At 35.2% G+C, this 22392-nt stretch overlaps 1 protein-coding gene across 16 annotated transcripts in view; it reads right to left on the bottom strand.

Moving 5' to 3' along the window:
• Nucleotides 1-22392, bottom strand: part of AKAP9 (A-kinase anchoring protein 9) — a 120720-nt gene that overhangs the window by 25684 nt on the left and 72644 nt on the right. For 10 of the 16 annotated variants that reach the window (XR_012672696.1, XR_012672695.1, XM_075143801.1 and 7 more), the window contains 7 exons: nt 18479-18690; nt 13025-13187; nt 7450-7662; nt 6209-6247; nt 4777-5009; nt 3238-3357; nt 27-203 (listed from right to left, as the gene is read on the bottom strand). Coding sequence is in view for 14 of the 16 variants with exons in the window: in XM_075143801.1 (XP_074999902.1) it covers nt 27-203; nt 3238-3357; nt 4777-5009; nt 6209-6247; nt 7450-7662; nt 13025-13187; nt 18479-18690 (1157 nt within the window). In the remaining 2 variants the exon portion in view is untranslated. Of the gene's footprint in view, nt 1-26; nt 204-3237; nt 3358-4776; nt 5010-6208; nt 6248-7449; nt 7663-13024; nt 13188-15291; nt 15693-18478; nt 18691-22392 lie in introns of those variants that run through there. The other 6 variants (XM_075143796.1, XM_075143798.1, XM_075143793.1 and 3 more) reach the window with 4 other exon arrangements.

Below are 22392 nucleotides of genomic sequence, written 5' to 3' on the forward strand. Positions count from 1 at the left end.
CATGATAATTTTAGACCAAGCAATACCTTTTGCAAGTTGTCTGCACTAATGATTAAGGCTTGTTCCAGTTCTCTTATCCTGCATTCTAGTTTCTCAATTTCTTCATTTCGTTCTTGTATATCTCTCTGAAGTTGCTCCTTAGAGAGCAAAAGCTCACTGCATTTGTCTGTTTTTTCCTTTAGATGATTTGTTAACTGTTCAACCTGGCGACAATATGGCAAGAAGATGAATATATTGTACTAGATTGGAAGGGTTTGCTAGCAACAGCAACAGCACTCATTTTTGACAGAGAAAAAATATCCCTCTTTTCTTCTCATAACGAAACTCCTACTCTTTAGGTGAAACAGAATGTGAAGCTAGGATACTGTAGCGCTACATCCAACAAATACAAACAGCATTTTTTCAAAAGGTCATACGTTCTGTGCTATATCACCTACTCTCTAGAACTGACCTTGTCCTTCTGAAGCCTTCAGACTCTCTAGTCAGTAAAAAGCAAGCAGCATGGCATCCCTATGCAGCCCGCTAAAAAGATACCTTCAACATCTACAGATGGAATGTCTTGACCCTAAGGTCAAGATGTTATTTGCATCTTTGAGGAATATCATAGTTCTAAAAATCTCTGACAACATTATTCAAAATAAGGAGTTGATTAGTGACATACAGACATATCCTAAAACTCACTGGGTCTTTAATATTGAAGAGAATTGCTATACTTCAATCTCGAGAAACAGGAAGTTTTGTTTTCTTGCTGAGTTTGTTAAATGGGACCAAACAGATGTGATGGATAATATAATTTCACTTTCTATAGGAGACAAAGCATCCAAATAAAGCATTCTGAATCTCAGCAGTTCAGATGTTTGCGGCTCAGAAACAACACATTAAAAGAGTAACTGAAGTAGTAGAGATAGGAATGATCCCAGGTCTAGCAGTATTTCAGAAATGATTAATCAAAATTACAGATAAGATAGATGTGTAACAAATCCATGGTATTAGGCCTGACGCACAGAGTTAAGACCTGAGTTAAACTAATCGAGCAAGAGACATGGAAAGTAGTGTTTGTCCCACTCAAGGAACTGATTTCAGTATTTACAATTAGGAAGTTACGATGTAGCCAAAAGGTAGAAGACTCAAAGCATTTCAATAGATAGGAGAGAAGAGGACCAGAACATAAAGCTGACAGGATGGTATTATTGACGTTATCCATCCATGAGTAACATCAAAGTCTGAAGTGACCACAGAAAAGTCCTGAGAGAGAAATGGAAAAAGAAAAATCAAGTCTAGAGCAGACTCTTTACGACAACCCTCCCTGGAATAAGCTGACAGAGTAAGCTGAAACAACAGTAAAAAAGAAATGAAGTTATCAACAGAAAATGCTCGTGGCATTCATGCAAAGCAGAAGAGCATTTCAAAAACAGTACAACTATGAAAAAAAAAGCAGCTCTCTCAGAAAAGCATGAGAAATAATTATAAAATGTATATTTAGGAAACATTCCAAGTAACGTTGTGACATCAAAACATACTATATAGTAAGAGTATGTGCCTCATTTCATAAAAATTAAATGTAAATCTAATACACTATTGAAAATTCTGTCTATAATTTGTAATGTATCACATTCAACACCACCCAGCTCTAAAATAGCTGCTACACCTGTGGTGCTTGCAGACATTATCTTATTGTCTATCTTTCTACCTGCTAAAAAATTCTAATTTAAAAGCACCTAATACAAATCTCAAAATTTTAATCACAGTTACAGCTGTCTTTCATTTTAAAGCATGCTTTAAATTTCCATTGTAGCATATCTGCCAACTTAAGAGTATACGCATATGTGTATATGTGCATATAAATCAGGACAATTTTTACATATAGATTCTGTACAGAAAAATAGGGCAATTTTTATTATGCTATCAAATTTGAATTTTTTTCCTTGGGATTTTTTTTTTTTTTTTTTTTTAAATGTGAGAATTTTAACCAGGAATTCACATGCTACCCATGCCCCAAATTATAAACAGACACATAACGAAATGAACTTAGAAAGAACATCCTGGATTCAGGAAAACTAATTGTGCTAAAAAGTCTCCCACATTTGTGAAACGTGTCAACAGGAAAGGAGTGCGCGCACACTTTGCAATAGAAGGAAATAGATGCAGAATTGCTCCATATGTGTTGGTTCAACACATATCCAGCTAATTCCAGAAGATTCATTGTTCACAGAGGCTGATGACAGCCATATCACATAGTACTGACCGAATACTTTGACTGTAAGATTTCTAACAAACCTTTGTATTAAAATATATACCCCCCCATGAAATACACCTCTAAGCCTGAGAATTATAAGTAAATAAATATTTTGACAACTTACATCTCACATATATCAATCTATGTCCTATTACTGTCTATGGTCCTAAACTATATAATATAGAATACTATATGCTAATATTTAAGAATTGAATTGCAGCAACTGAACTACCTCAATAAGAACTTTCATTTGAAAATCGCTGTGCAACCTAATAAGAGGCATTTTAATATTACAAATCAGGCAAGAAAATAATGCAAAAATATTGGCCTTGCTCAAAAAGCAGGACACAAGAAAACCCACAAAAAATAAAATGCAATTTAATTGACTAACAGGTCATCAAACAAAACATGCAAAAGCTTCATAATATATAGCATTTGTACTGCTGCACTGCACTCTTCTTGATTTTGCTGGGTCTAAGAGTTTTCTATGACTCCCTTGAGCTGCTGTTCTACAGTCACTAAATTTCTTTCAATGGAGACAGACTTTCACTGTGGAGGTTCAAGTGTACCCAGAGAGCACTGCTACATTTCAGGTGCTAAACCTTGGAAACTCTATTCCATCAGCTGTGTACCTGTGCTATAAACAGGATGTCACAAAACAACATAAGAACATGTGAAATTGCTAAAGTAGTCCTGAATGTTTCCACAGGCTTTTGAAAACAGTGGATTTTCTAAATTAATTATATGAAAGAGCCTTTTTGAAAGTTATGAAATCTCCCTATATCTACTACTTAAAACAAACAAACAATTGGCCTAGAAAAACCCAAAACATAGTTTCACCACTTTCCCCCAACATCCTACCCTTCATCTAAGGGAACTTACTTTCCTGGCTTGTAAACAGATGCAGGTTAGGTACGCCATAAAATAGCTTCATTACAATATCCTAACAGCTGTCAACTTGTCATTTATATTCATTGAATACAAGTAATAAAATGTGTTACCTCTCTGGTTTGATGTTCATTGACAGGCTGACTCCTTTGTGGAATCTTAAGCTGCTGTTCCAGCTTCTGTATCTCTTGCTGGAATACGTCTCTCTCATGCTCTCGGTCAATTGCTTGCTCCTGAAAGTTAGGAAATTATATGGATACACCATTTGATTTAAAAACTACCTAAACTAAGTATATTACTACTTCTTATTTCTGTTAACGTGAGGCTGGTAACAGTATGTCAGTAGTTTTAAGATAGCAGAACCTCTTGCAACTACCATTAAAAAGCTTCTTTCATCATTTGGGTCAACAAATTTCACATTTTTTTATTAAAAAATTAGGACAACATAGGTATATCCAGTATTACTTCACAAAAATGACAGTTTTGTTTTTTCTGTTCCAGGCACACCACACAAATGGTAATAAGCCAATATTTTATGATTTTCTTTCCTAACATTTGTCTTTGATATATGTAGCATAAATAGAAATTAAGAACAGAAATTAACTCTATGTTAATATTGATGAGGAGCCAACAACAAAAAAAATTATAAACTGTTTGAATTTTGCATTTCAGTTTTACTTTTGACTGTTTCAGTTCATGCTATTGATAATCCCAAACCATAATGCATTTATGACTATGGGACTTGTAATAGGAATTTTTACTTCTGAACCTTGTCCTATTATGACATACTAGTTGCAGTGAGAAAAATAATCTTGTAACTGTAGAAAATGAAATAAAGCAAATCCATTTGTGCTAAGAAGTAACTGGAAAGATCTCTCCTTTAATATTGCTTAGTAATAGATTATGCAGAGAAGGTGCCACAGGGTGTTATATCTATTATGTAAAAAATTATTCCACCCTACTGCTGTCAGCTAGAGAGTTAACTGAGAAGGCACAAAAATAATAGTTTTCTCTGAACAGCAGCATAGGACACTTAATAGGAATAAAATGGGAAAAGGAGGAGGCAGGGAAGATGGTGTTTGCTGAAAATGGGATAGAGTCTAAAACAAAATTGCAGAGACAGTCTGAGGCAGGAAGAAGTTGGGTACAGTAGAGGCAGTTGCCACTGTGAATACGCATATACTATAACTGGCTGGAAGTTGTAGCTTAATATCTGGAGGTAGATTATTGGATACTATGAAGGAAGTCTATAAAAGAAACTTAGAGAAATTATGTTTCCAATTTCCAAGTACAAATAAAGCTGACTACTTAATTCCAACAGACTTTATGGAAAAAAATGGAAATTCCAAACTGTTAAAAATGAAGGTCACAAAAAATTTCCTCCCTTTTAGAAGTTTCCCATTATTTTAAACGTTTGGGAAGCCTACTAAGTTATATTTAGAAATACAGGGCAGTCCTAAGCAAGCATCTCAAACGAATTTTCAACTTTTAAAACATTAATTAAATTATTGGGCTGGAACTTATAACACTGTTATTATTGTGTCCTCCTTTGTGTTTGCTCAAAATCTGAAAAACCGAGCATTTTCTGCTGTACCAAACTTCAGTACAGGTGCCCACCCACCTTCACGAAACTAGCCTTTTACCATACTTACATCTAGAAATTTTCTTGTTTTCTCCAGTTGCTTCTCCAAAGCCTGGTTTTGCTGCCTTAAGTCCATTAGTTCTGCATTTTTTTCTTGCTCCAGCTCTATGAGACGATTGACCTGTTCTTCCAAGTCTATTTCCAAGACTTTCACTTGCTTCTGAAGGTCATCATACTCTTTTTCAGCTTGACGCTGTACTTCAATTTTTTCTTTCATTAGCTTTTCTGTTTCCTCCAGCAATTCTGGTTATAATAAAAGCATCATACACTACTTTTAGATACGAATAGTTAGTAATGTTATGAAGCAAAACCACTCCCCAAGGTATCCATGCTGTACTCTGCAGAAGGATGTGAACTGGTTTGGGTTTTTACTATTTTTCTTTTTTAGAAAATATATTTTCTTCTGAGAAATAATCAAGATAACCACTAAAGCAAATTCATATTAAAATTACTATCCTTCAGTTAATTTTCAGAGGACTGTGTGAAATTCTATCAGATCACTTCCCTGTTTAAGTTTCATATACATTAAAATAAATTTAAATTGAAAAGAAAAGAAAATGCACAGGTTCAAACTACAGCTAGAGTCAGCACGGGGGTTAATAATGAAGTACAGAAAACCCAACCCACTTCTTATCCCCAGCATCAGTAAAATCAATCCACTCCCAGTTTTTATCATTTAACGTGATACATATAAATAAGTTGAAGGAAATATTGAAAGACTTAGTGAGGTTGCCGGGCAGACAGAGAGGGAAATTACTGACCTGTAACTGGAGCTTTGTAAAATCAGTGACTGCATGGATGCCCAATTTTGAGTCCTCATGAAAATGCTGGCAAGCATATATAGTAAAGCCCCAAACCACTCTATTAAGACTCTTAAGCCACAGCCCATTGAAGTACATATTAACTAACCGTACAAATCCCTTGAGGTGAAATCCAAACTCTAAGTGCAATTACATTTGGAGAATCTTTAAAACATGATTGATATTTAGACAGAAATAATACAGTTTACTTTCACTATAGGAGAAAGATCCTTTAAGCACCATCATCTTACATCATATTTAACCAATTCTCAATTCTAGGTAACCATTACATATCAATATAATACAGTGTTTAGTTATCATAATGAATGACTCAACTGTACTTGGAAATCAAAAGAAGAAAAAAGGCTACAAAAATATCCCTCCAATGCCATCTAAGTATCTGTAATTCACAGGTGAATAAGATGATGGTTATTCATGAATTTGCTTATTATGCTTAGAAATTATAAGAAATGTTGTTAGCGAAATGTAAAACTGAGTATGAAATACAACATCAAAGCTGCAGGCCAGTTAGAATTACAAGTAACGTCAGTAAGCCAAAAGCCCAATAATCCTGATTAACAATGTCAGTACGTGTAAGTCTTCCACCCAATTACAGATTGGCCATGCAACATACAAACACACCTGCTTGGGAAGCTGCATCGACTGCAGCATCTACTAGGCCTAGGAGAATAGAGAGAGAAAAAACAAAAAAAGAAGCAAAGTAATTCACATGCCAGCTATAGTTTTCTTGTGGTGCAACAATGTAAGAGAAAATGAAGCCAAAGATAGATGTGGCATTTAATGACAAAGTTGTTGAGATAACTTAGGGAATGTAGTAAGTTATTCTGGTATGCATGATATAAGTACCTACACATATTTATAGAATTGTTTATCCTTACAGTTGTTATACATGAAAATAACTTCAAAATATTTAGAAACCTAAACCATATAACAAATAACTAAACTGGAGTCACAGACAAGGATCTTCTTTACTATACAGTAGGAAGCAACAGGTTGTTCTTAAAATTTCCTTGTTACACAAAAGTGGACATAGGAAATTGCAAATACACAGCACGATGTGTAAATTATAAAAAAAGTAACATTACAAATTGCCATAAACTTTTAGAAATTAAATGAAATGGTAATTTCATCCTGCTATTTACAACGTAAGCACTGCAATCCTTGAAAGATCAGTACTGTTCTCTTCCTCTCTCAAACATAAAATATTAATTTAAGCTATTAGTTTAAGGGAGAATTAAAAGACATTTACTTCATGAAGGTAAATGCTTTTTTTGAGTAAGCAGTTAGTTAGATTACATTGGCATGGAATTTTCACCATCAGTGCTGAAAGTTTTCATTTCTGGTAGATAACAGGCTTTCCTTATCATGCAACTTTTGTGCCATTCTTCCCCAAAAGAGGAATTTTTTAGAAAAGTATATCTTCTGTGTCTAAAATAAGTATGGTCATCATGTGTACTTCAGTTGTGTTCTGGTAGGTATGCTTGCTAGACCCTCTAAAACTCTGTTTGGAAAGTATTTAGACAGTATTTTTATCCATAGGTGCTAACTTCAAGATATTCCATCTCCAGCAATAATACAAATAAAAGCAGATTTTCAGAGGTATCAAGCTTTTGCTGGCCTAAAGAACAATTGTGATTGCTTAACACTTCTGAAAATTCAGTCATTTTTTGTTTAAATATCAAGAAAAGTTATCATGCTAACATCAGGCATCAGGTATGAAAATATCACATTTTGCCCTAGCAGATTTTTATTAATGATTACAAAGGGGGGGGACACACACACACACACCTTCATCAAGATTAATTATTATTTTATTTGAAAGTATAAGAAAATATCGTAGAAAGATTGTGAGGAATACATACGCTGCTCTACTGGCCCCGCATCTGCTCTCATGGCATCCTTCTGTCTGGAGAGTAACTCCTTTTCTTCCTGGATCTGCTGCTGTTCAGCCTCTAACTCCTGCAATTTATTACCTGTACACAGTAGTTCTTGCTCAAGATGGTCAATTACATCTATTTTTTCCTGAAGTTGTTTTTCCAGAAATGTTTTTTCATCTGCATAACCATCAATGAGGCCTGTAGAACATCAATTTTGGGGCAGATTTAATAAACAATAAAGAACTATTTGAATTTTTTGCATGGTGAAGTCACTATAGTATTCTCACATGAATGCACATCCATGTTAGATACTCAGCACCTGACAACTTCTACTCCTGTCCTTGCTATTCTTCCATGATGAACAAATTACAGGAAGGATAGCACAAGACCAAATACAGCTCTTAATTTTTTCTCAGTGCAAGACCTCTGGAGCAAACAGGAACTCCAAAGCCAAGGAAAAATAAGTGTGTAATAAACACAGGAGAAATAAGACATTTCAAATAAATTCAGGTGCCAGGTGCCATTTTAGGTGCCTGAAGACATTTGTCTGACCTCAAACCACAGTTTCTGTAAAATCATGGGTGTCTTGTAGGTCACGTACAATATAGATGCCTCCAACATCATAGGGCACCAAAACTGGCTGTAGGTGTCCATGTTTAGCACCTGAATCACTCTCAAAAGCCCTGTAACAGCTGACATCTAAGAAACAATTTAATTTCTTTACTATTAATGTGCAATTTTTAAAGTAACACAGAACAATTAATGATCTTTTTAACAGAGAATTTTGGATGCTATGTTGAGGATATGTCTTGTATGCTTTTAAAAATTGCTTCATAGTGAAGTAGTTTATCTAGGAATCTGAGGAGGAGCTCTATTTTAGCTTTGTGAATGATATTACAGCTGTAAGAAATGTCACCATCTTGCAATGATGCAGAAGTGAGCACAAAGCTAAAGACTTAGGAAAAAACAGCTAATTTCCTTGAGAGCTATACAAACTCAACTGAGATCCTGTAATAGTATCGGCTTCAGAAGATTCACATCAGTCCTTTCAGAAGCATCTAACCACAAAAGACATTTTTGCTGAGTGATAGAAGGTACTAAATAGATATCCCAGATTTCACACCAGGTAAGGTGTGTTCTGCTATGTCTGATACCGATGGTTCCAAAAGACAGACAAGACACCAGTCATACGATGTCTAAACTTTCTCAGTTGGACACACAGACCTATCTCATAGGTTTCTTCTTACTAAACCCACAGGATCTAAGTAGTATTTTTTTAATATCAAACTATTTGCAATATGAAAGTACTTCATCAGTATAAATCTATAGTCTTGAACCAGTTTTAAAACGAATTTTACCCTGGCTTGAGAATAGAGGAAAACTGAAGATGTTTCCATTTGTTTTCAATGTAGACAAAGTAAAACCTCTGTGAGCATTTAGTTCCGTATCAGAGGAAAGCTAACAAGAACGAAATTAAGTAACAGTGGTCTTTGCATATACAGTCTGAGAAACACAGGTCTGGTCCTCATGCGTATCAATCATGCACTGCTGACCGATCTTTTTTTCCAGACTTGGACTCACAGAGAACACAGCCTCATAGAGGGACTGGTTGTTAAAACAAAAAATACTGAACTAGAAACATCATTAACAACATTTCAAAAATTTGAGACAATACAAATTTTTGTAGTAATTCCCACTGTATCAGATGCTGTTCACGAGTACTTAACCTATTGGAAGTTGAAAGGGCATTCCCAGATTAAATGGAATGCACACTCCCACGAAAAAGGCTTGAACAATGAAGAGGTTTGCTATGATCACGTGTTACAGTATTTACTCCTGCCTTTTTTTTCTTTTTTTTTTTTTTTTTTTAAGAGATGTAATGAAAGTTGTCAGAGTTCAGTGAGCAAATTGGCATTAGCTTTTCTATCACATTAGATAAGTCATACCCAACACCACTAAAACACTAGAGGTTTGAAAATGTCTCAGCTGCAGCAGCTTTTGTGATAAGAAAGAAATGATCAAAAATGACACATTTTATCTCAAGAGAAGACAGAGTACCATCAGATGTATAATGAACTAAGACATTGTTCTGCATACCTATCTAAGGAATTTGATAAGAGAATGTAGTTTGGCTTTGTCAGAATATGCTCACAACTCAGTTCAATGAGCAGAAGAAATTAAATAAGAGAGTCCTATGGCATTTTTGTTTTGTTATATCAACACCAAAAAAAAAGGTGTCTGTCATTTAGAAGTGCATTAATTTCAGAAGTTCACAGAAAAAGAGGATGAAAAAAGATTTAATTGATTCAGGAGTTATAAAGCATTAAAGCAGTAAGAGGGGCAAATTAGCTGAATTCCTGCAAAAGACTGAACTGAACTGAATTAAATCTCTACATGTGACATAAATCTGCACCTAACTTAAAAGCTCAACTGTGCAATATATCTATCAAGGGCTAAAAATAACATCAAATTCTGTCTCTCATATTCCAGAACTGTTCATGAACAAATCAACACAGCCAGTCTGTCAAGTCTTATAAACTGACATTGCTATTGCTCTGATCAAAATTAAATTCCAGTTAAAAATTTTTGAAGATTATTTCCACTTTATATGCTTCCAAGTGTTTTTCTTCCAAATAAAACATTACCAAATAAAATCCGGAGAGTGCAAAACATAGCTTCATAGCTCTCACTAGATTTTTGTGTTTAATATACTTCCTTTGCTAGCAAAAAATACATACTTGACTCGCTTGTTATATCTCCAAGCCAGGCTCTGATGAAGTATTTCAAGCATTTAATTAAATTTTACAGGTAAATTTTGCCTTCATTTACATATGGGCAATCCCATTATCTACAAACTGGCATCTAGCAAGAGTTTGTAGTTTCTTTGCTGCTATTAGTTTGTTTGCACAAGCAAATGTTATAACAGAAGTGCATTGCTCAAGAGAAGAGTAGTTAATTTTAGATTTTTTGCTTGTCTGGTGGTAATAGGATTAAAATAGTAATAAAAATATGAAAATAAAAAACGGATAATAAGCAGGTCTCATTCTGTGGGATGTCATCTTCAAATACAATTATGCACGCACTCTTGCAATAGAGTCCTGCACAAATGGAAATGTATTTAATGTAAATGAAAAGGCAAGCTCGTAGTTCTTAGTGGAGAACCTGACTAAGCCAAAATACACAGACCCAGAAGGCAAAGCAACAGAGATAAGTCTATAATAAAAGCTTTTTTTTAATAAATAAAATTAGTCTCTATTATTATTTTTAAATGCTACTTGTAGGATTAAACCTATGCAGACAGCTCTGACATTATGACAGATTCCTACCTTTAAATAAAACTTAACACTAACCTCTCTGCTTTGTCCTAATGTATTAGTCTATTTACTTTATTATTGAAGATTTGTGAATAAAAGTTCTATCAAGACAAAAATATTATCCTCCAAGGAAAGCAGCAACAGACATAAAAGCTGCCTACGTTCTGAAATTCATCAACACTAAACAGTTTTGTAACTCCATCTGTGCAAGAATATAAATGAATATAAATTCTTAGGTTATCTATATTTGGTGGAAGATATGATCTTTTTTGCATGTTAAGATGTGTTCCATACAAGATTTTTTTCACTCTTAATTCAATATTAAAAAAAAGTAATAATGTCTCTTTCAGGTTTGAAGCTATTCCCTCTGAAATCAATTTTCCTCCTTTCTAGTTTTGCTAAAGTTGTTGAAATGCTGCAGCCAGTATGGTGTTGATGACACATAACGTTTATGGCGTGTGAACTGACAGGCTACCAACTGTCCCTTGCACCACATTTTAGACACATGGCTTTGAAACCTGCACTTCTTTTCAGGTTATGTGTGTCCCAGCTATTAATAGTGTGTGAACTCACGTTGGATTATCTGTCTATGTAAAAAGAAGAGGAAGGCTGGCAGGGTAGCATTCTCCAGGAACAACATTTGGCACTGAAACTTTACTCTGTACTCCCACTTTGAAACAGTGAAGTCTGCTGAGCTTCAGAACTAACTAAAATATCTCTCTGCTTACTACTACAGAGATCCTGCCTATAAGGGTAGGTGTTTTTTGCATCTTTTCCAGATGCTAATTACAAACAGATAAGGGTAAAAATGCTGGGTGGAAACAAAACATTCAGCTATCAAAACCATAAAGCTACTTCTAAAGAACAAATCAAGTGTCTGTCAGATTTGAACATATTTTGCTGATGTCAGAAAAGATTATTAGATTTCCCCTGTTGTAACATCCTACAATTTTTAATTGCTTCCTTAATGCATTTGCAAATACACTTCGAAAGATCACTTCAAACAAAGTGCAAATTGAAACATATCACCACCATATCATCAAATTCAGAGCGAAGATTCTACATTTTTATCCATTGTCCTGGTTTTGGCTGGGATGGAGTTGATTTTCTTCCTATTAACTGGTATAGTGCTGTGTTTTGGATTTAGTATGAGAATAATGTTGATAACACACTGATGTTTTAGTTGCTGCTAGGTAATGTTTAAGCTAGTCAAGGACTTTTCATCTTCCCGTGCCCTGCCAGGTGTGCGGGGGGCTGGGAAGGAGCATGACCAGGGCGGCTGGCCCAGCTGGCCAATGGGCTATTCCATACCATATGACGTCATGCTCAGCATATAAGGCTGGGCGAAGAAGAAGGAGGGGGGGACGTTCGGAGTGATGGCGTTTGTCTTCCCAAGTAACCGTTACGCATGATGGAATCCTGCTTTCCTGGAGATGGCTGAACACCTGCCTGCTGATGGGAAGTAGTGAATGAATTCCTTGTTTTGCTTGGCTTGCGGGCACGGCTTTTGCTTCCCCTATTAAACTGTCTTTATCTCAGCCCACGAGTTTTCTCACTTTTTCCCTTCTGATTCTCTCCCCGATCCTACCGGGGAGGAGTGAGCGAGCGGCTGCGTGGTGCTCAGTGGCCAGCTGAGGTTAAACCACGACATCCACGTTTGTGTAGAACTAAGTCAAGGTCAAGAGGCAGCATGCACAAACTGAAATATGGGAAACTGCATTTCAACATACAAAAAAAGAAAAAGTTTTTTTTCTTCTTTTCCCTCTTTGACAGTGGTCACACGCTGGAACAGGCTGCCCAGAGAGGTTGTGGACATTCAAAACTTGACTGGACACAGTCCTGGGAAACCTGACCCTTTTTTGAGCAGGGGGTTGGAACAGATGATCTCCAGAGGTGCCTTCCAGCCTCAACTATTTATGATTCTATGATTCTAAGTTGTTAATATTTGAGCTCGTCTGCACAAACAGAGATGTTGTGATGAAATAAATTAATTTTGAGGATAATAACACATATCCAACCTACCATTTTTAATAAGTCAGACAATAGAAGTGAGACAAAGTTGGGAAACAGAATCACAGAGTAGTTGATGTTGGAAGGGACCTCCGGAGGTCATCTTGTCCATAACCATCCAGAAGGCTGATAACATTCTAAAATTTGCAAAGAAATTGATCTAACTTGCAATTTCTTTACCCAATTAATAGGTAAGAGAGTGCAAAGTTCAACAACTGATCAAAAAAGCTACTCACCTTCAGCTTTACTAAGCTCCAAAGCCAACTGCTCTCTGGCTTTGGTTTCTTCATTAAGACGTTCTTGTAGTTCTTCCTGATACTTCATAAATTCTGTGGCCTCTTGTTGCTTTTTGAAGGACTCTCGCATGAGTTCTGTCTGAGTAATTTTAGCATGTTCAAGCTACCACAGGAAAAAATTACAGAAGTTAGATAAATGAAAGGTTTTCTGATAAATAACTATTCTATCATTCCTATTTAATTAACTGTTGCTTTACAGTGTGATGAGAAGTCTTACATAACTTCACTGGACATTCAAAAAGATCTTTACTGAACACACATTTGCAGACTACAATAGGAAGATTGACTCAGTACAAAAGTCTAAGCTAATAGGCTTTGTTAGTATAGTGAACTCAATGAGCCACCTGGCTAAATCCGTGTCTTTGTTCCGGTAATTCCTGGTTTATGAGTTTACACTAGATTCACCTTTATTTACATATGAGTTTTGTACTAAATATGAGTAAGCTATCACCCACCATATACTTAGAATGGCTAAAAAACATTGCATAAAACTGGCAGAAGCTTTGATATAAATTGACACAAGTGGTGTTTCATTTCTTTTTCTCCTTGAGATGAAGATAAATGAGAACACCAGGAAAACGTGAATTTTGAATATACTGCACTTTTCAACCAACAAGGCAGTAAAGCAATGCTTTTTCTAACCGTGTCCACCTAACAGAATTATTAAGGATTTTTTTATTCTTCTCTGCTTGTCTGATGGCTTAATATTTAATGTGTACCACCACAGATGTAGCGCAATCTCACTACGTCACTAACCTAAACTACTGGAAAACCAGGACTGAAATGCATAAAACTGTATACCTACTGCCCAGTTTAGACATACCCAAAGTGATGATTTCAAAGAGAATTAAAATTAGAATTACAAAAGCAAAATAGTAAAGAAGGAACAACAATAATGTTAGAAGTTTTGGTTACACAAAATGTTCATCTAAGATAACAGCAAACTGGAGTCAATTACCAAGATTTCTAATTTCTAACTGTTAACATTTAAAGCCTACATCCACCTCTTCGAGGGACACAAATACAAATTGCAGAGCTGAACCACGCATGAGTTCTTTGTGCGGCTTGTATTCAAAATAAGGCAGCTTATTTTGAATAAGAACATCATCAGAAAATGAAATGACATATATTTCCTGCTCCTCTCCCTTCTTTTTTTTTTCTTTTCCTGTTTAATATTATGGATATTGGCAGATATTTGTAAGATAGTAACATCTGTGGCTTTGCTACAGTTTCTATAAACATATTCTTTCTCTCAATTTCTTTAAAAATAAAAGCTTTCTCATCATCGCCATCTAAGTTCATAAGTATGATTAGCTTGCTTTAAAATCTCAGAAAAATGGGTTAGGAACATTTCATAGAATATTGCACACAAAATTATCCACTTATAAAATAAAATTACACTTTGAAAAGAATGTCTGAATAATCAATACATTCTCTTTTATAATACATTGAATTTAAATACTTGATTTCTTTTCTACAGCATTCCTTTTTAGATGGACACCTTTAACATGAACTATTTATTCTGACAGGAGTTAAAGAAAGGTATAAATACTGCAGCTGAATATGTGCACTGGCTTGAGATATTTTAAAAATCACAGAGTATTCTTACATTTTGAAGGGCTTAATGAAAGACCCATCTCAGATAAAAGGGACACATATGATAGGTTTACTGTACATAGAAACCATAAAAATGGCTTACTCAAATGCATCAAATACTCCAGCTAAAACTCAGAATAAGAATTATTTTCCAGCTCTTTTCAGTAATAACAACTCAAGGTATTATTAAAAATATCACAGGGCAAAACCAAAAAGAAGCACAAACATGAACGTGATTTTTCAAGAACAAAAATTTCTTCATGGGATCACTGGAAGCCATTAGCAAGCTTGTGCTAGTTAATGTTACTAGTCAGTGCATGAAAGCTATAACGGAACAATTTTAACTGACTGCAGGGCCCCCCCGTAAATTATTCAAAGTGACAAAAATGTAATGTAATAAGTAACATTAAAGTGCTTTAAAAAGAGATCTCAAATCTCTGTAATTCAATATATTTCTGTGTTTGCTAAATTTCTTTTGTTACAAATGAACAGAGAGAATTGTATAATTAAAGCTTTTTCAATGCCCCTTAAAAACTGTCTAGGAAAAAAGCCTGTCAGCAGTACATAATAACTTTAACAATAGAGACAAGTTTATATCATTTTATACTTACTGAATAGGGAGGTGTAGGCAAGGAGATTTTAGAGACAACTTTTAAAATGTGCCCATTTTTTTTGTGGCTGAAGTGAAAAATTGAAGTATTTACAACTACGGAATTATTCTCGTCCAAGTGTTCAGTGAAAGGAAAAGGATATGGTAAAGGCACACGGGATTCAACCTCGTATGTATCTTCTTCTTGGCCTTCAGTCCACAAACCACTAAACAGATTAGATGCCCAGTAGGTGCGGTAAGAATCCATTCCAAAAAGAGTCGTTGTTGCTGTCTTCTCAACCGTCACATGGGTATTTTGCACTAACTAGGCTGATTTTAGAAATTTCTAACAGGAATTTGTAACAGAACATGCACATCTAACAGTCTGAAGACACATATCAGCACTGTCAGTGACAAACCTACTCAGAATCAGCAGAAAGCCTCAGACCACATTCTCAAGCAGAGTAATTCAGGAGTGGATTAATCCAAAATAGAGAGAGGTGCAAGAAAACTTCGTATGCTCACTCCTAAAAATCCTTCTTAGAGAAGTTTCACATGAAAAAGCAACAGAAATCTTCCAATAGCAGCTGGCAGGTAATTTCCAAGGCAGGGAAGCATAATTTTGTTTTACTTGCACAGGTATGCTGCAGCAGACAAGCAAGCTAGCAGAACAGAAACTAAAAATGATTTTCCATCTCCACTACAGCAAATGAAAGAGAAATACAGATACGTCATTATTTGCCTTCATTCTTGTTCTTGGAGTTAATTCAACGGGAAGAACTTTCTCAAACTCTGCTAGTTTAAAGGCTTCCTGTTAGTATCTCCCAACCGAAAGAGTTCAGGGGAGTGGCCTTATTTATTTACCTATACATAACACCAGCAGGTGGAATTTGAATTAACACACCCACATATGCCTTGCCTGAGAAGATTCAAACTGCACTTCAGGTCTGAAAGTGTGTGTTCAGACAGGTCTCAAATAGTTACTTTGAAGATTTTGCCAGGTTTCTCTCACTCTTTTAAGTTTATTTTAAGAGATGGGTACATGTCTGTATGCACAACACAGCTGATTAAGAGGAAAGGTTAAAATCTTTTCTGCCTGTAATTAGTTTCAGATTATAAAATATTGCAGAGTAGAAAAAATAAAGTATTCAGTTTCTGAATACTTAAAAATAATTGTCAAGTCACCTACAATCCCTTGGTATGTACAGGAACTGTATATAATCCAGTAACCACACAACAGACATTGCAAAGCAGAAAGTTGAATGCTTGAAAAGTACCTCTACAGAACAGCCAGGAAAGATGTCAATATTTATACTTAATACTGTGGGAAAATGTGTAAACAGATTAACATTTCATTAACTAAAAAAACCCCACAGATATGATCATCAGGGATAAATCCATATTTGTATAATCCATATTAATTTAAAAAATGTGTGTGTATGTGTTTGAGCCAAAACATAACTCTGTTGCTGGTATTGGCAAGGTCTCAGCTACAAAGCTAAGAAGGAAAAATAAACTTTTTTGATCAATTGACAATAAATAAGAATAAGCTGCTTAGAATACACTGAGTACTTTCACTGGTATCATGAAAAGTAAATACTTACTGAGAAAATATCAGTCACAAAGGTAAAATAATTTAGGGCTATGTATAAAACTACTGCATTTAAAGATCAGCAGCGAAATGTTCAGAAAAAAGAAGCACCAAGTAGAATAAATAATTGACGATACTCTTATAATCACAGCATGAATTCTTAATTAGTGTAAAACTTCGAAGTTTTTTTTCTTTGTCTGTATCATCTGCTCTTTAAATGCAAGATCTCCTACAAATGCCTAACTATATTTAAGAACTCCATATATTGGAGTATCTGTGTATCCTTTTTCATTATTATGTAATGCTAGACCTTAAGCTGAAAAAAGACCTCAAAAAGCCAAACATGTCTTTTTAATTGAACTCATGCTCAAACAGAAGAGAGCTGTTGCAGAGTGAGTTTGCAAATAAACGCAATGCAAAAACTGATTTACAAGGTCCACCAGACTACTTGCTTTAGTAAGGCAAAGGGGGGTTCACTGAATTTGTATTTAAATTACTTTTAACTTCAGTGAGTCACAAATTAGTCTGTTATCTTTTTCTTTTTTTAAAAAGAAGAAATGAGCATCAACTTCATTTCTGAAGTACTTTTCAAAAGCAACAAATACTTAAATGCCTAAAACTTTTAAAGTATTTGCTGAATTTTCATATTACTTTCATCATCACAGATTTTTTTCTCCTTCATTTCCAGTAGTTACGGTTTACACATTTTACACCTAGAGACAAGAAAGCAATGACTTTTTAAGTAATATCATTACCAGGTTAACTAATAGATGGGTCTGTAGCATAAAACACACTGTATCCTTTGAATTCTAGTCTCAAATAGATTAAAGAGCTGACTTTAAAGACTGAGTTCTTCAAGAGAACTTAAAAAAGTTACAGTGAGATACAGAGTATTTACTTTGATACCTTCAAATTGAGATGTACATAATCTAAAAGTAAAGCACATGACAGAAGCAGTGTGACTTGAACTGACTGAGCTAGGTATATAGCTCCCATTTCAATTACCAGGGAAGTACTCCAGAGAGCTACTCTGAGAGCAAAGAGAAAGGAGTACCCATACACTGCCTCTTTTTTGGAGACTATTCATGAATCACATACTTCACATAAATACTGGAGAGCTGGCGTGCAGCTATCCTTTTCTGATAGCAAGGTGGATATGTGCTTAACTGGCCATGTTTAAATCATAGTTGGAAAAGACAGTAGGAGAGCCCCACCTTTCTGGCCAGTCAATTGACTAAAATGTCAAGAGAACTGGGCACAGTTCCCCTTAATCCTCCCTCTTCACAAGGGCCAGCTCAATGTGCCCTGACACCTCCTGTCTCATCTCTGGATTGCAGTAGAGTGCAGATGATCTGTATAAGCAATGAAAGAGCGCCCTAGCTTGATAAACATGCCCAAATTCAGGCTTCCTCTGCAGTCCGAAGCAGATTTCTAACACGAATCGAAATTCATCAGTAAAGTCATGCTGGAGCAGACTTTTTTGGGCGTAGGCACCTGAAGTATTGTTTCAGCTTTCAAAATGAGCCTACGGGTTTTAGGCTCACATTAATGAGAAAAATAATGAAAAAAAAAAATCGAGACACAAAATTCAAAATGCTTCACTATTAGATCACCCTACCTGATTTGAAGTTTCATTGATGGCTTCCAGAAGCTTTTCAACAGCCGCCTGTAGTCGAGAACTAATATTCAGAATGAGTTCTTCATTTTCAGGATCTATTTCCACTCCACTTTCTGCAAAATGTTGGCTCAGTAGTCCTTCATCCGCTGCTCCTGACCACATGTTAATATCATCATCTCCCATACTACTACCATGATATGAGGAACAGGACTCTGGAAAAACAATAGTTACCTTTTCACACAGACTCCTAGCACTTCAAAACATGAAAAAGTGTACATCTGAGTTACGATTAGAAAGACAAGTCATAAAACTGTTAAAATATTTGTATTGGTCACAAAGACAGAAAGGGAAATATTGCATACTAAAACTTACACAAACGAGGTACACAATGTGTTAACTAAAAACAAGCAGAAGGGAAAGAGAAAAGGAGATACTAACAGAAGATTTTAGACGTTCTTTCAGTATGCTTTTGGGGTCTAAGGCTCACCTTCAAACCTTTGTTACTATCAGTTACTACTTCGAATGACTTGCAATAATGACTTGCAAGATTGTCTTTAAAATACAACCAGGTAAAAAAACCCAGACTGTCAGTCCCTGTTTCACCAGTGCCCAGCTACATTAGTGCGCACTAACACAAAACTGCTCAAGTTAATGATTCAAAAGCAGAGACTCAGTGAGTCAAGGGAAAGACATGCACGTAATTCAGACAACTTCTCAGGACAGACTAGAATACAGAACATGAAAATTCAGCATTATTATTAGGGAACTGAAAACTGATTAAAACGGGTAGCTGAACAAATCAAGTACAGTGCAGAGGGACTGTAACTGTCCCCACTGATGGGCCACCTGGCACCTACTTCTCGATCTTCCTGAGGTCTGATTCAGTTTAAGGGCATTATCCATTCTGTCTGAAAAGCAGGAGACACAAAGTTTGCCTATGGTATTAAACTGATAGCAATTCATCTAGAAAACAGTAAATTTGCCATATTTAGAATTCAGGGCTGTATTTAAGCAAGACAAGTGAAAGCAAACTCCTGAGATGTTTTTAAATCACCCTTTCAGTATGAAATAACAATACATAGTACATCATGATGGTAGATAACTATTGTTGATATCATGTTTTAAACATGAAGAACTGTCATGTCATTAGGCTGTTAGATTTGAAATGTCAGAAACAAATGCTATTGTGGAAAGTTTTTTAAAATGACAGTTTATTTTAATGAAGTATATTTCTGAAATATATTTAAAATAAAATAAATTACATGTTTTGGAATGTTTTGGGGTTTTTTTAAAAGAATTAGATGTTGTTTTTGCTTAAGGTTTTCTAAAAAAAAATCTTATTTTTGGGAAACAGCAGCATGACTAAAGTTAAGAACAGTCAATGCCAGTTTAGCAATAAAGTTGCAACACTGGGTTATCTTTGAATTTAAGTTCCTGGTTACTCCATGAATTGTGACTGCTGAACTGGAACAGTTTGTTTAGTTACAGAAATTGAAATGAAATAATAATAGGTCAATTTTACAAATTGCCTTTAAAAATGCAGTTAATACTCTTGTTGGATACAATTTCCTTATACTTGCTCTTGCCTCTTAACCAGGCATGCAAGTAACATTGGAAATATGAGTCCTCTTGTGGATGTTGTTTGAACCTAGCAAGAAAGTCAGATTCTAGTTTTCAGTTTGTTTTTATTTTTTTTTAACAAGTTGCACATGATTAACCACCTGGTTTACTTACTATACTTTTATACCTGCAAACATTCTGATAATATCTACGCATTTATTTAATTATGGATGCCGCTGTATATATGACCCATATACAACAAACTAATCTACAGCAATTTTAATTTAAAACGGTTTTGGTTTGTTTACTTTTATCTTATAACTGTTAATTTTTACATGCAGATGTATTTAGTAATTTTTTTTCTTCTCATTGTATCATTATAATCATTGGTAGTGTTGGGTTGACGGTTGGACTCGATGATCTTAGAGGTCTTTTCCAATCTTAATGATTCTATGATTACTGTTTCATATCTCCTTTTAGATATGTGGGATATAATGTTACAACTCTTTTCACAGTCCAAAGGGAAAAAACAGAAGAACACTATATGCATGAATGGAACGAATAACCAGATGAATAGAATATACATTCACATGGCACCTTTCATCTACACAGGATTTCAAAGCACTTTTGAGTAGTGCACTTTGGAACTTCAGTCACAAACTACTTTGGAACTTCAGTAGCAGAGTCACCCTAGCAGTGGCTGGCAGTCATCTTCTGCCAGCACACTAAATATTTGCAATGGGTTTGTATAGCATAAAGGCTTTCCCATAAGATCCTATTATTCCACTCCCCTGCCGTGTAAGGAAGGCTGCAAGATGAATAATTTCACATTTTTTATTCAATAGCATTCTGATTTCTCACCATCCAAATTTGGGTTGGCTCTGGGTGTCTCAAAATATCAATACTGATGCAGAAGCTTTAATATCCTCAGAGTAGAAAGGACCTTCATTTAAGATGGACAACCAGCAGCATAAGTATTTCCAAATGCTGTGCCAAAGTATTGGTTAAAGACTAAGTTGAAGGAAAACATATTCCCTGCTGAGCCACCGACACACTTACTGCAGCACCTGACGCTCTTTGGAGGCCACCCATCTTAAGTACTGACCAGGTGAGACCCTGCTTAGCTTCAGAGATTTCACAAAATAAAAGCCCACAGTACAGTAGCACAGCTACAAATGAGATAAAACAATGACATATTAGTTATTGCACAATCTCTTTCTTGATGGAGTACAAATTATCTATGTAATGTTCCTGTTTTCCTTCTCAGGCTTAACCCATAATTCATGCCCTATAACCCTTATATTTCAGTAAATTATTTGCTTGAGAGGTACAGCTGAATTGTGCAATGATAAGTGTATGTCAAATACAAAAATAAACGTTATACAAAATAACTGCAGAAATGTGCAGTCTGTTGCAAAATCATCTGAACTTCTGGCTGTCTGAAAACTTTTAGAGAAAAACTTAAAAACTGCCTGCTCAGAATGTAACCTTACAAAAACCAGGTCCGGAATATGTCTCTAACATTAATAGTATCACTAATACTACTACTTTTTCTTGCCAGTGACCAGAACAGTACGATTTGGCCTTTAAGAACTAATAACAAGATTTTAAACTCCTGTTTTGCTTATGTCAGTTCTTTTGTAATTTGCTTCCATTTCTTCTGGATAAATACAAAATAAACCAATGTTAAAATACAATTTTGTAATATGAAAAATCTCAGAACAAAACATCATAATTTACCTGAAATATAACTATAAAAAAATGAGGAAAGAAAAAGAGAGCTGTCACCTAAAGTGCAATTTGGCACATGGAAACTTTAATACTCTCAAAGATAAGAAAGGAAAAACAAAAAGTATCAAATGCACACAAAAACCTGTAATAATTCTCTTTATACTTTGGGGTTGGCAACTCAAATAGAAAAATCAATGGCAAATGATAAATGTAGATGTCCGTATTATAATTTCTACAAAGTGGCACTTATGAACAGGAGTTCACGTTAAATGTCTTCCTAACTGCAAAGTGAAAATCTCCAAATCTTTTTCCCCTGAAAATGGTCTTAGTACACAGCATCTACTAGAGCATCTTTCCAGAAGATTTTCAGTGGTAGAAATAGAAATGTTGTCACATCTTATTAACCACCACTGGCAGTTGAATGCCTAACCCCCATTTTACTAATCCTTATAATGCTGTTTAATCTCCCACCCCAACAGAACTAAAATCAAATTCTCTGTCCTCCAATTTTTTTTTCAGCCGACACAAATTAATAAATAGAACATAACTGGCCCAAGTAAAAATGTCTTCTCCTTTTGTAAACTCTCTCCTTGTAACCAAAAAAAAAAACCCAACAAAGTTTC

Source organism: Calonectris borealis, chromosome 2 (assembly GCF_964195595.1).
Source record: "Calonectris borealis chromosome 2, bCalBor7.hap1.2, whole genome shotgun sequence".
NCBI lineage: Eukaryota > Metazoa > Chordata > Aves > Procellariiformes > Procellariidae > Calonectris > Calonectris borealis.